The 13765-nt window shown below is 36.7% G+C and overlaps 1 protein-coding gene across 1 annotated transcript in view; it reads left to right on the top strand.

The window, feature by feature from the left end:
- LOC113049479 (uncharacterized threonine-rich GPI-anchored glycoprotein PJ4664.02-like) overlaps positions 1-13765 on the top strand; it is a 212785-nt gene that overhangs the window by 14003 nt on the left and 185017 nt on the right. The window contains exons 11-22 of the mRNA XM_026211909.1: positions 26-418; positions 503-559; positions 2098-2478; positions 2563-2619; positions 4817-4873; positions 5109-5165; positions 5668-5724; positions 6185-6241; positions 10508-10564; positions 10800-10856; positions 11352-11408; positions 11668-11724. Coding sequence (XP_026067694.1) covers positions 26-418; positions 503-559; positions 2098-2478; positions 2563-2619; positions 4817-4873; positions 5109-5165; positions 5668-5724; positions 6185-6241; positions 10508-10564; positions 10800-10856; positions 11352-11408; positions 11668-11724 — 1344 coding nt within the window. The remainder of the gene's footprint in view (positions 1-25; positions 419-502; positions 560-2097; positions 2479-2562; positions 2620-4816; positions 4874-5108; positions 5166-5667; positions 5725-6184; positions 6242-10507; positions 10565-10799; positions 10857-11351; positions 11409-11667; positions 11725-13765) is intronic.

Raw genomic sequence — 13765 nt, 5'->3', positions numbered from 1 at the left:
TTATTATTTTTTATTTTCATAATAGATTATTATTCTGCTGATCCCTGTTACAACTACACTGTGCTGGACGATCCATGGAGAGCCAACGGCAGGCCAGATTATAATTATCACAACTACTACAAGTGTGACACCACAGTCACCTGGAGCGGCTGGTATCGTCTCTTCATTAACGGTGTGAGCGCTCATATCGCAGACACGTGTGTTGCTCAGTATAGCTGTGGTACTAATATCCCACTGTGGATTCGTGGTGGACACCCAACAGTTGAGGATGGAGTCGTCACTCGAGATGTCTGCAGTAACAATGGCATTTACTGCTGTTATTACGGGTCTTACCCCATTAAAGTCAAAGCCTGCCCTGGCAATTATTATGTCTATGAGCTGGTTAGACCAACTGTCTGCAGTTCAGCATACTGTGCAGGTGATTATATTTAAATGAGATCTTTCTACACATTCGTGATGTTTCTGTTTCTGTTCATTAATTATTATTCATCCAAACTTTCAGATGTTAGCAGCATTAACACCAGCTCTATAGCCGTCACACCAACGACCATCTCCACTGGTAATGTAACACACTGTTTCTCTATTGTCTTCCTTTCTGACCTGTAACAGTTCAGAAGCAGTTTATGCCGATAACAGAAACAGACATATGTTCACCTGATTGTATGAGCTGAAAGGATTTTATTGGGTACCTCATCTGCCTATTAAACAAATATGCAAATTTGATTTGTCATCTTAACTATTTAAATACAATTAATTACATTTAAATTATGCAGTGCTAAATGAACTAAGCCATATATTGTCAAATGCATTTACTACAGTTTACATAAACTTACAAAACAGATTTGAACATGGTTTGTACCATGACAATCACAATCAAGAATGTTCTATAATGGAGGTTAACATCAAACATACAATTAACACACATATAACAGTGGCACAAACACATATCATCCATAACATGCTTCTGTAAAACCCGACAAGTAAACTTAACTCAAACCGTTTGAGTAAAAAGATTAAGTTATGTTAACTCAAACCGTTTGCGGAAACTGATTGCCTTAAACCATTTAAGTTGAAAAAACTAACAGTTATGAGTACTCTGAACTTAATTCAGTTGAGTTCACTGAAAGAAGATATACATTGCAGTTAAGTGATTAAGTGATTAACTGAGTGATAATTGTGAATAAGTGATGAACAGCTGCTGTTAACAAACAGAATCACTGAAGAAAAGAGAAACACAGGAACTACTACAACTGACTTCAGACACAGACTTAGATGAAATCAACTGAAATAAAATACATGAAATCTCTCAAGATCTGATTAAACAACCCCACAAACAGCATCACCAGCTCCACTTAGTGATTCTGTTTGTTAACAGCAGCTGTTCATCACTAATTCTCAATCAGCACTTAGTTAATCAATTAATTACTTGAATGCAAGGTTTTAAAACTTACATGGTTTAAATCAAGGCAATCTGTTTACTCAAACGGTTTGAGTTAAGTTTACTTGTCGGGTTTTACAGTGTACAATTAATCCAGCATATTTTTCTTTTTCATTCACTCACTGCAGCCATTCATTCAAATCTAAATGACCCTACTGGAACCTGTTCAATTTACGTCAAGATCTGGGTGGAGAGTGCAGATATAGTGCAATTAAAAAGTCCATGCATGAATGTACAGTTAAGGGTCAAAAGCATACAAACACCTTGCAGAATCTGCTAAATTTTAATTATTTTACCAAAATACAAGGGATCATACAAAATGCATGTTGTTGTTTTCTTAGTACTGACCTGAATAAGATATTTCATGAGTCCCTTGTGTCTCCTGGAAAGTAAAACTGCCTACTGTTCTTAAGAAAAATCCTTCAGCTCCCATAATTTCTTATATCCCATATTTGAACCCTTTCCAATTATGACTATGATTTTGAGATCCATCTTTTCAGACAACTGAGGGAACTCATGTGCACATATTAAAGAAGGTTCAAATGCTCACTGATTCCATGGTATTTTTCCCCTTCATACAATGGAATCCAGAGGTTATCAGCAACTGTTTGGTTCAATTCAATTCTTTACTCTTTCTTGTTTTAAATTGTTTTTAATAGATTATCTCTCTGTCAACCCCTGCTTCAACTACACTGTGCTGGATAATTCATGGAGAGCCACCAACAACATATATTCCTCCCCCATGTGTGACACCTCAGTCACCTGGAGAGGGTGGTATCGTCTCCTTCTTAATGGTCTGAGTGCTCAGATCCCAGACACGTGTGTTCCAACATACAGATGTGACACTGCTGCCCCACTGTGGATCCGTGGTGGACACCCAACAGTTGAGGATGGAGTCGTCACTCGAGATGTTTGTAGTCACTGGAGCAGTGACTGTTGCTATTACACCTCTTTTCCCATTAAAGTAAAAGCCTGTTCAGGAAATTATTATGTCTATGAGCTGGTTAGTCCAACCTTATGTAATTCAGCATACTGTGCAGGTGATTATATTTACATGAGCTCTTTCTACACGTTCATGAGGTTTGTGTATCTGTTCATTAATCACTATTCATCTAAACTTTCAGTTATTAACAGCATTACCACCAGCTCTACAGCCATCACAACAGAGACCTTACCAACTGGTAATGTAACACACTGTGACTGTTGACTTATTTTCTGACCTGTAGCTGTTAATGCTAATGTCAGGAACAGTTACACATCGAAGGGTAATCGATTATTGGATAAGAAACTGTGCAAGGAAGGGACTTGGTTCTCACTCAAGGATTGTGAGCATGCAGGGGTGGAATTTAAGCAAACAATATGATTGAGAAAATCCATCATACTACACCAGAGAGAAGTATGTCACTTCACAAAAAAAAAAAAAAAAAAAAGCCATATGTGCTTTAGATGTGTATCGTGAAGTAACGAAGACAGCCATTCCAGACAAGTAGATTTATACTTTGATACATTGATCCAGAGTCATCACTTGTTACTGCTAACTGCAGACAATAACAGGAAATGTCCCAGCAGGCACAGGATGTAGACTCCAACGTCGGTTAGATTTTGGTTGAAAATGAAAATCAGGTGGACGTCTAAATCCAACGACTGTTTGACGTCAAGCTCCAATGTTGGGCAGATGCTGAATTTTGGCTTGAATAAACACCCCCACAAAAAAAAAAAAAAAAAAAAAAAAAACGGTGAAATGCATGGCAGTACAAATATTACCTTCTTCACTTATTACTAACCAGTTTGACTTTATTTCTGTCAGACGTCTACAGAAGTTATTTTTGAGAATTAACAGAGATTTAGATGTTGATGTTTTACTTGAAAATGTTTGATCACCATTATTGTGATCAGTGTTTGCTTTAGTTGGGTAGTTTGACTCTTGGCTTAGTAAGTTTGTGGTTCTTACAATAGTGTTTACCAATAGTAAAACACATAATTTGTTATAAAAAGGGCCATGAACAGAAATAAGGTGATAATGTTTTCAACATCATGAAGAAAAATGATTGAGGATAATTTTTCTTGTCATTGACCGAAAGCGGTTATTTATTGTTAACAAAAAATATTCAAGAAACAATACTTGCTACCTTCTGCATTTTGAGAGAAAAATCTTTCGAGACACATAGACATCAATAATCAGTATATGAATTTCAACAATGGTGACATGCTTCATGCAGCAATGCATGCTGGGAGCAACCATAGTTTAAAACTCATGGCTCCCAGCATGCATTGCTGCATGAAGCATGTCACCATTGTTGAGATTCATACGCTGATTGATGATGTCTGTGTGTGTCAGCGTAGGTTAAGTTTTTGAGCTCATGTTTAAAAGATTTTAACTGATTGTTATAATACCACTGGATCTCATGTGACAGAAACACAGGGTTTGTAATATGAATGTAAAAACATCAGTTATTTGATGATTATTATAAAACCATTAACAGATAACAGCCATCACCTGATCTCATGTCACGTTAGCTTTCTTTGATGCTGCAAATGTGATTGACACACAACTGTCACAGCGACCACAAAAGATATAATGTGTTAAGAGCCCAACTAATGGAAACACTAATCACTGTTGTGGTGTTTAACTGTTATGCTGTTATGGAAATTAAACACATTAGAGTTGAACCCCTGTTAATTTTCAATAAGAGCTTTTGTAGACGTCTGACAGAAATAAAGTCAGTCTGGTTAATAATAAGTGAAGCTGGTAATGCTGTTTGTGGAGTTGTTTAATCCTCCTCTGCTGAAATCTTGAGATATTTAATGTCCTGCCATGCATTTCACCCTTTGTTGCAGTGTGGTGCTTATTCCAACCAAAATTCAACGTCTGTCTGATATCGGAGTTTGACGTCAAACAAAGTTGGGTTTAGACGTCAACCCGACTTTCATTTTCAACCAAAATATGACGTCTGACTGACATTGGATTAGTTGGAGTCCATTTAAATGAATTACTACTTTTTTTTTTTCATTTGTTAAATACACACTGCTGTTTATAAGTTTGTTAAATACACTACTGTCTAATAAAAGAGGCAATAATAATAATTTGAATTAAACTCAGATGAGGTGTTTTATTATACATAGCTACATGTTGTGTGGGTAACTAAAGTTCATTCTATTCTTCCCCTGGTTTAACAGTGACTTACTTTTTTGTATTTTGTGTGAACCCCTCTTCCTTTTATAGTCCACTACACAAACACAACTGGGATTATGCTGTCTGTTAAATCATAACTTACTGTTCTGTAAGATTCTGTGCAGCTGATTATATTTACAAGAGCCCTTTGTATTGTTTGTGTGATTGTTGATCCATTCATATTCATCAGTCATCTTTTTTTTCAGCTGTTACTAACATCAGCAGTACCTCTACAACAGTAACACCAGAGATGAGTTCAGCTGGTAATGTAGTCTGATGTTTCTTCTGTTCAATGTGTTTTGAATGTTTGTGGATCTGTAGAATTTAACAGGTTTGTGAGTGTATGTTTCTCTAAATAGAGACGAGGAATAAAACAGAATGTGAAATGTATAGTTGTAATTCATGGCAGACAATTTTTGGGGGGCATTTTTAATGCTATTGTACAAGATAAATTAAGAAAAAAATGCCTATTAAATCACTATTCATCTAAACTTTCAGTTATTAACAGCATTACCACCAGCTCTACAGCCATCACAACAGAGACCTTATCAACTGGTAATGAAACACACTGTGACTGTTGACTTATTTTCTGACCTGTAGCTGTTAATGCTAATGTTAGGAACAGTTACACATCGAAGGGTAATCGATTATTGGATAAGAAACTGTGCAAGGAAGGGACTTGGTTCTCACTCAAGGATTGTGAGCATGCAGGGGTGGAATTTAAGCAAACAATATGACTGAGAAAATCCAGCATACTACACCAGAGAGAAGTCTGTCACTTCACAGGAAAAATTTACGATAGGTGTTAAATTTTCACAAACACCATACATCTTTTGATTTCAGTTTTTCAGTTAGTTCTGAATCCATTTGATAAATCACAAATCTAAATCATGCATAAAATAAATGCTTCTCTTTAATCATGATCATATATGTGGTCTATGAGTTGGTTCTCACTGTTATTTATCATACTGTGCAGGTAATAAGATTTTCATGAGCCCTTTTTATTTTTTGTATGATTGTTGATTCATTAATATTCATCATTCATCATTTGTTTCAGCTGTTACTAACATCAGCAGCACTGCTACAACAGTCACACCAGAGACGAGCTCAGCGGGTAATGTAGTCTGATGTTTCCTCTGTTGAGTGTGTTCTGTTTTGTGTTTTCAACACATTTATTATAGGTTTCAGACATTTAAATGAGTTGCTAGCAAACAAAAACAAACAAAAAAACATTTGTTAAATACACACTTATGTTTGTGTGTTTGTTAAATACACTGCTGTCTCATGAAATCTGCAATAATAATTATTTCAATTAAAAGCAGACAAGGTGTTTTATTTATATAGCTACACGTAGGTAATTATAAAGTTCACTATATTATTTTCCTAGTTTCATGGTGTGAACCCCTCTTCCTTTAATAGTCCATTACACAAACACATCCGGGATTATGATGACTGTTAAATCATAACTTACTGTTCTGTAACATTGTGTGCAGCTGATTATATTTAAATGAGCCCTTTGTATTGTTTGTGTGATTGTTGATTCATAAAAATTTATCAGTCATCTTTTTTTTCAGCTGTTACTGACATCAGCAGCACTGAAATGAATGTCACACTAGAGATGAGCTCATCTGGTAATGTAGTCCCATGTTTCCTCTGTTGATTGTTTTTTTTATTGTGATGCAATGTTCATTTAAAAATATTGATCTCAACTGTTACGCTCCTGTGGATTAAAGAAAAGAAGGCTTAGCTTTAGTCTCAGATGTCACACCCATGGATTGTTGTCTAAATATCTGGGCCCGGTTTCCCGATAACGCTCGCTCTTAGCGTGCTAAGAAGACTTCAAAAGATATATCTTACCAAAGTTGTTTATGTTCCTAAGTGTGTTCCCCGAAGTGTCCCTTAGGAAGCTCTTACCACGCTGCCTCTTACGTCCGACATTACAAGAGCGCTGTCCAAAGTGAGGGTGCTGAATTAGTTGGCATCGATTGCTCATGAATCGATTTTTCACTTCACGCGATGGTGCTATACAGAGTTAAGAAAGACAACACGTTCTATGCAAATGAAATATTCCTCAAATTATTATAGTAACATTTATTTTAACATATTTTAAGTTATCAGTAGAATATAGACTATACCTTTAATTATCAAATGGTCAGTAATATGTTCACACCATATGTTGTGACGGTTAGACGAACCGGGGATTCCTCGCTAATCTTCCACCCTCCTTATCCCATTGTGCCACTTGTGCCGCCTCTTGACATGGGTTTAACGACTTATATAAATTATATAATACACTTTTATATTAATGGTAAGGTACTTTACAATCAGAATTGATTGGCAAGCAGCTGCAGTTACTGATGTTTAATGCGGTATTGATTGCAATTGGTTTATGTTTTTAATAAAAAGCAACCTATCTACAATGAACAAAGAGAGAGAGAGAGTTAGATACAAAATATGCTGGGGAAGCAACGTAAAAAAGGGCACCAAGCCTCTCGTCAGAGGAAGTTGAAGTTTTGCTTGACCTTGCCATGAGGTCAGATATCACACCCCAATGGTCCACTATAACCTGCACGTTTAAGGCCGCGTATCCCTTTCGCGATAAGTAGCCTACGCCTGATCAATCACTGATGGTTTGGCGATAGGGACGAGTGAGCCATCCACCAGGATGCAATCCCCGGCATGGCGCAGAAGGGCGTTGGTGACAGTGTAGATGCACCTCCACACAGAGGTCTTGATTAGGCTGTAGCCCTCTCCCACGACCTCGATGAATCTCTCTGTAGCAAAAAAATTAAAAGAAAAAAGAAAGAAAAAAAAAAGTAGCGCTGGGCTTCAGGGCTTAAAGCAAAATTCTGCCGCATTATCCTGGCAAGCGCAGGTCTGAGAAGATCCAGCAGCTCCATAATGAGCTGTCTTGGGAGGCAAATTTTTTTTTAATATAGCCACGTCAGGAAAAATGTCAAAAGGGCTTAAGTTTTGCCGAATACAACAATTGACATGGACTAAATGGCTCCACGTCCGGCTCCGTCTTTGATTCAATACAAGGGCACGTTGGATCGCTGCCATAGTTGGTCACTTACTGGACACCACCATGTTTACCCATTTATAGATCTTAATTTAGAGCCAAATTGTTTGCCAGATTTTAATTATCAAAAAAAATTGATTGTCAATTTGCTTTACTTACATTACGAAAAAGCCTAGGCTTATTACCACCATATTAGTTCTGATACCACATAAAGTCAACTTCATAAATAGGCCTGTATCCATTGCGAACATAATTTATTATGAGTCTTAAAAAATAACATAAAATCATTGTTGAGCCACAACATTGTCAACATACCATAGTTTGACTTGTACTTCGCTTCGCTGGTTTCTAAAGACTGCTGTACAGTAGCGTCATGAGCTCAAACAACGCTAAGAGAGAGCGTACCAGGCCCGTCGTCAAGGGGGGGCATCGGGGGGCAGTGCCCCCCCAAATGACATTTTGTGCCCCCCTAAACGTAACGCACAGAACATTTAACCCAACTTGCATTAGACGTTTGATATTATATGTTATTGATTTAGATCATTGCTACATTGACGTTGTTTTCAGCAGAACTTGGCTCACAGGAACAGTAATCACTACAACGGTAACACTAGAAATGCATAACACATTACCTTCAGAAATGATCCAGACAATTCATTATTCAACGCATTATTACACCGAACATAATTTTAAATATAATTATTCATAAATGACTGTTAAAACATCCCACAACAGCACCCAAACCTTGCAAAGACATACCTTATTAATTATTCAAATACAACAGCCAATGGCAAGTCTCCAGCAGCAGACCTTTCAATATGTTATTTTTGTGTTAGTAGTTTTATTAATTCAAATTACAATATGCAGTTTGTGTATAAGTATATGTATATGTATATAAATCATGCAGTTCATTTAGTTAAGCATACAGTATTGTATTGTTTATACGCAATTCCTTTGCGCAGCTGAGCTGCGCATTGCATGCGATCTCAGAATAAATTTTTGGCGGTTTTGTACAGAAAAGCTACAGTATATAAGAAAGTGGTTTAAAGATTCGTCGGTGAAAAAGACGACTTTGACCAACACCAACGTGTGTGGAGACGACTCTGGAGCTAATGAGATGGTAGGATTGGAGAATTTGTCTAATGAGACACAAGTTCACAGCGTAGACAGAGCAGCGGGTCTAATTATGAATGGGCCTACTAGTGATGACGTGATTGCCGTCGCTCTGGCTGTGACTGGGCCAAAGCTGCAGGCCATTGATGATCTTGGAAATGAAGGACCGAATCAGATCATTTTACAGCGATACCCTGCTCGCTTGTATAATAATAAAAATCGCTCCTTTGTGTCTTCATGGTATCAGACTCGTGACTGGCTTGAATATAGTGTCAAAGCTGATGCAGCATTCTGCTTCCTATGTCGAGTGTTCAATAGTGTGCACGCCGTAGTAGAGACGTTGAGATCATACGGTGAAGTATTTTATTTGAATAATTGAACAAAACAAGACTATTGTGGTCTATTTTAGTTATAGCCTAATATGGGTTGTTGTTATGGTCTGTCTCAGATCATCAAAAAAAGTGTGGCCCCCTATGAAAATTAAATGCCCCCCCATTTGGTTTGTTCTGGCGACGGCCCTGGAGCGTACGAATGGTCCAGACCAACCTTACGAAAGTATGACTTACAGAAGATATACTTAGCGTACGAACGTGTCGGGAATCGTGCCATAAGGTTAAGAGAGAGGTTAAGGAATAGGTTAAGAACTACTTAGCGATAAGAACGTTTTGGGGAACCGGGCCCTGATGCTTATGAGACACAAAAGTGGAAACACTTCAGGAGTGTTGAAGTCATCATTGGATTGGTTGAATTCTACGGGATTTCCGCGAGATGCATGTGTCATGTTCTTTAATGTTCCACCTGGAAACAAAGATACCGTGGTGCCAAAATTGTAATTATTTAACGTTTGTGGCATATCATTTTTAAATACGTCTGAGAGTTTTACACACCGTTCTGTTATTCTGGCGACATTTCCACACCCCGAAACGTGACGCTGAACGAAATAAACTGTGATTGGTTGTTTGACATGTCGGTCAAATGGACTCATGGGCGGGCCTTGGAAAATGAAAGCTGCCATACTTTCAAGAACTACAGCCATCAGTCTGAAGGTTTAGCTATGAGAGACTACACCCCATTCGCCCCATGCTGTTCTGAAGCCCCCCTGCAATGATCTGAAGAACTCATCCCTCCCCCCCGGAACACAATTTTAAATGCAGAAAACAATCTAAACCAAATGCAGTTTTAACCAAGGGGCACCCCTCGGATCTCAGATTGAATTTGACCCCCTCCACCCCCAAAATGTGTCAATTTTAACCATTCGATGTGGACCATCATCCAGTGTATTTAGAACATTCACTTTCACACGCGTTGTCTGATGCTATTCATTGTTTTTTCAACCACATATAATTTATTTTAAGTTTCAGACATTTAAATTAATTACTACTTTTTTTTTTTCATTTGTTAAATACACACTGCTGTTTATAAGTTTGTTAAATACACTGCTGTCTTATAAAAGAGGCAATAATAATAATTTGAATTAAACTCAGATGAGGTGTTTTATTATACATAGCTACATGTTGTGTGGGTAACTAAAGTTCATTCTATACTTCCCCTGGTTTAACAGTGACTTACTTTTTTGTATTTTGTGTGAACCCCTCTTCCTTTTATAGTCCACTACACAAACACAACTGGGATTATGCTGTCTGTTAAATCATAACTTACTGTTCTGTAAGATTCTGTGCAGCTGATTATATTTACAAGAGCCCTTTGTATTGTTTGTGTGATTGTTGATCCATTCATATTCATCAGTTATCTTTTTTTTCAGCTGTTACTAACATCAGCAGTACCTCTACAACAGTAACACCAGAGATGAGTTCAGCTGGTAATGTAGTCTGATGTTTCTTCTGTTAAATGTGTTTTGAATGTTTGTGGATCTGTAGAATTTAACAGGTTTGTGAGTGTATGTTTCTCTAAATAGAGACGAGGAATAAAACAGAATGTGAAATGTATAGTTGTAATTCATGGCAGACAATTTTTGGGGGGCATTTTTAATGCCATTGTACAAGATACATTAAGAAGAAAATGCCTATTAAATCACTATTCATCTAAACTTTCAGATGTTAGCAGCATTACCACCAGCTCTACAGCCATCACAACAGAGACCTTATCAACTGGTAATGTAACACACTGTGACTGTTGACTTGTTTTCTGACCTGTAGCTGTTAATGCTAATGTTAGGAACAGTTACACATCGAAGGGTAATCGATTATTGGATAAGAAACAGTGCAGGGAAGGGACTTGGTTCTCACTCAAGGATTGTGAGCATGCAGGGGTGGAATTTAAGCAAACAATATGATTGAGAAAATCCAGCATACTACACCAGAGAGAAGTCTGTCACTTCACAGGAAAAATTTACGATAGGTGTTAAATTTTCACAAACACCATAAATCCTTTGATTTCAGTTTTTCAGTTAGTTCTGAATCCATTTGATAAATCACAAATCTAAATCATGCATGAAATAAATGCTTCTCTTTAAACATGATCATATCTGTGGTCCCTGAATTGGTTCTCACAGTTATTTATCATACTGTGCAGGTAATAAGATTTTCATGAGCCCATTTTATTTTTTGTGTGATTGTTGATTCATTGACATCCATCATTTGTTTCAGCTGTTACTAACATCAGCAGCACTGCTACAACAGTCACACCAGAGACGAGCTCAGCTGGTAATGTAGTCACCATCACAAGAAATCAAAATTAATTAAAAAACATAATGCCAATCCTTGACCAGACAATGCCAATGTTTGTGTGAACTCATTTCCTTTAATAGTCCACTACACAATCTCAACTGGGATTATGCTGTCTGTTAAATCATAACTTACTGTTCTGTAACATTCTGTGCAGCTGATTATATTTACAAGAGCCCTTTGTATTGTTTGTGTGATTGTTGATCCATTCATATTCATCAGTCATCTTTTTTTTCAGCTGTTACTAACATCAGCAGTACCTCTACAACAGTGACACCAGAGATGAGTTCAGCTGGTAATGTAGTCTGATGTTTCTTCTGTTAAATGTGTTTTGAATGTTTGTGGATCTGTAGAACTGAACAGGTTTCTGAGTGTTTGTTTCTCTAAATAAACTGCAAAGACTATAAAATAAAATATAATTTGAAATGTACAGTTTTAGATCATGTCAGACTTTTTATTTATTTATTTATTTAGCATTTTTAGTGCCAGTGTACAAGATAAATGTGCTTATTAATGTTAGCAGCATTATCAAAAAAAAACATCTCAACTGGTAATATAATATATTGAATGTAACATAAGTATGAATATTTTTATATGAATATAAATCTTTGTAGTGGTGTTACACCTGTTTTTTTTTTGTTTTTTATTTTTTGTGGGGGGGGGGGGGGGTTAAATACACAAATAATCAGGGATGTAGTGGAGGCTAAACGCACCTCCCAAAATTCGGAAATAGCGTTTACCCACCTCCAAAGTGCGTTTATCCACCTCTAAATTGAGTTTATCCACCTCTAAATGGCCTACAGTTCCTATGACATTTTAAATTAAGCTTATGTAGTTTTAGTTTCATATTGTTCATTATTACTTTTATAGGTTGTTTGTTGTTAAAGACGATGTCTTTCATATTGCGCTGCACTTGTCAGTGTTGACCAATTGCTTGCGGAGTTGCCAGTAGTAGTGGGAAGTTCGGATCATTTTACTGACTCGGATCTTTGAGTCTCTTTCAGCAAAATGAACTAATCTTTTCTCTTCCCGTCTCTATGGAACTGACATGAAGAATAAAAGACTCGGAGCTCACCTGTTGATTCAGAACCCATATGTTGTGTAATCCGCAAGTGCAGTCAACACAAAATGAACGAATCGCTCTCTGAGACAACTCGGTAGTCCTGAGTCATATTAAAGATTGTGTAAAGATTGTGTTCATGTGAGATGATTGACAGCTTTACAAATTAATGATATTGCACTGATGTCATAGCTGACACGAATCAATAAGAGGAGAGTAATCGCTAACTCTCTTAGCTGTTTTAGTTCTTCAGATCACATAAATCAGTGTAAAATGAATAGAATTGTTATTCTGTATGACGAAATATTTTACAAACATGTCATAAAATTATTATCTCTTCAAATGTGCGTTCATTTTGAACGACACGCAACACACTGCATCAAAATTCAAAAATGGATATCAGGCAATTAATAATAATAATAATAACGTTCGTTATTTTGAATAAAATCATCACTCATACAGCAGCAATTCATCTCATCTCCGGTTTATTTGTGTTCGTATACATAGGCTACAATATACACGATCCGCCAGGGCTATAGTCCAATGGTACGCACATTTGAAGAGATAATAATTTTATGACATGTCTGTAAAATATTTCGTCATACAGAATAACAATTCTATTCATTTTACACTGATTTATGCGATCTGAAGAACTAAAACAGATAAGAGAGTTAGCGATTACTCTCCTCTTATTGATTCGTGTCAGCTATGACATCAGTGCAATATCATTAATTTGTAAAGCTGTCAATCATCTCACGTGAACAACGTGACCAAAAGGATGTCCATCTGCAATGAAGCTGTCTGTGTCATTGCAGTCTGTGTCATTGATAAAATATATGAAAGACAAAAGTAAAAAAAAAAAATATTTGATTCCAGTTTGTTAAATGTGAATATGTTACAGTGTCTTCTCTCATGTGACAGTCAACTGAATATCTTTTTTGTGGACAAAACGAGAGGACCATTTGAGGACCATTCCTGGGCATTTGGGGAAACACTGATCCACATTTTTCTGACATATTATAGACCAAACAACTAACCGATTATTTGAGAAAATATTCAACAGATTAATCGACTATGAAAATAATCCAAAATCCCTAATCATTGCGTACAAGTGCATTGCACTGGAACCCCTGGATATACTGTAAGCCTCCCTCTCTATTCCTCTTTAAAAAAAAAATAGTTCTCTCTGTTTTGTCATTTAGTAAACTTTATAGATTTCAACCTTATTATTCCTTCTTGAGTATCTTTAACAAGAACTTAGATTTGTGTATGAATT

This window comes from Carassius auratus, chromosome 1 (assembly GCF_003368295.1).
Source record: "Carassius auratus strain Wakin chromosome 1, ASM336829v1, whole genome shotgun sequence".
Taxonomy (NCBI): Eukaryota; Metazoa; Chordata; class Actinopteri; order Cypriniformes; family Cyprinidae; genus Carassius; species Carassius auratus.
Note: the sequence above shows the minus strand (reverse complement) of the source record. Positions and strands in the feature narration are given on the sequence as shown.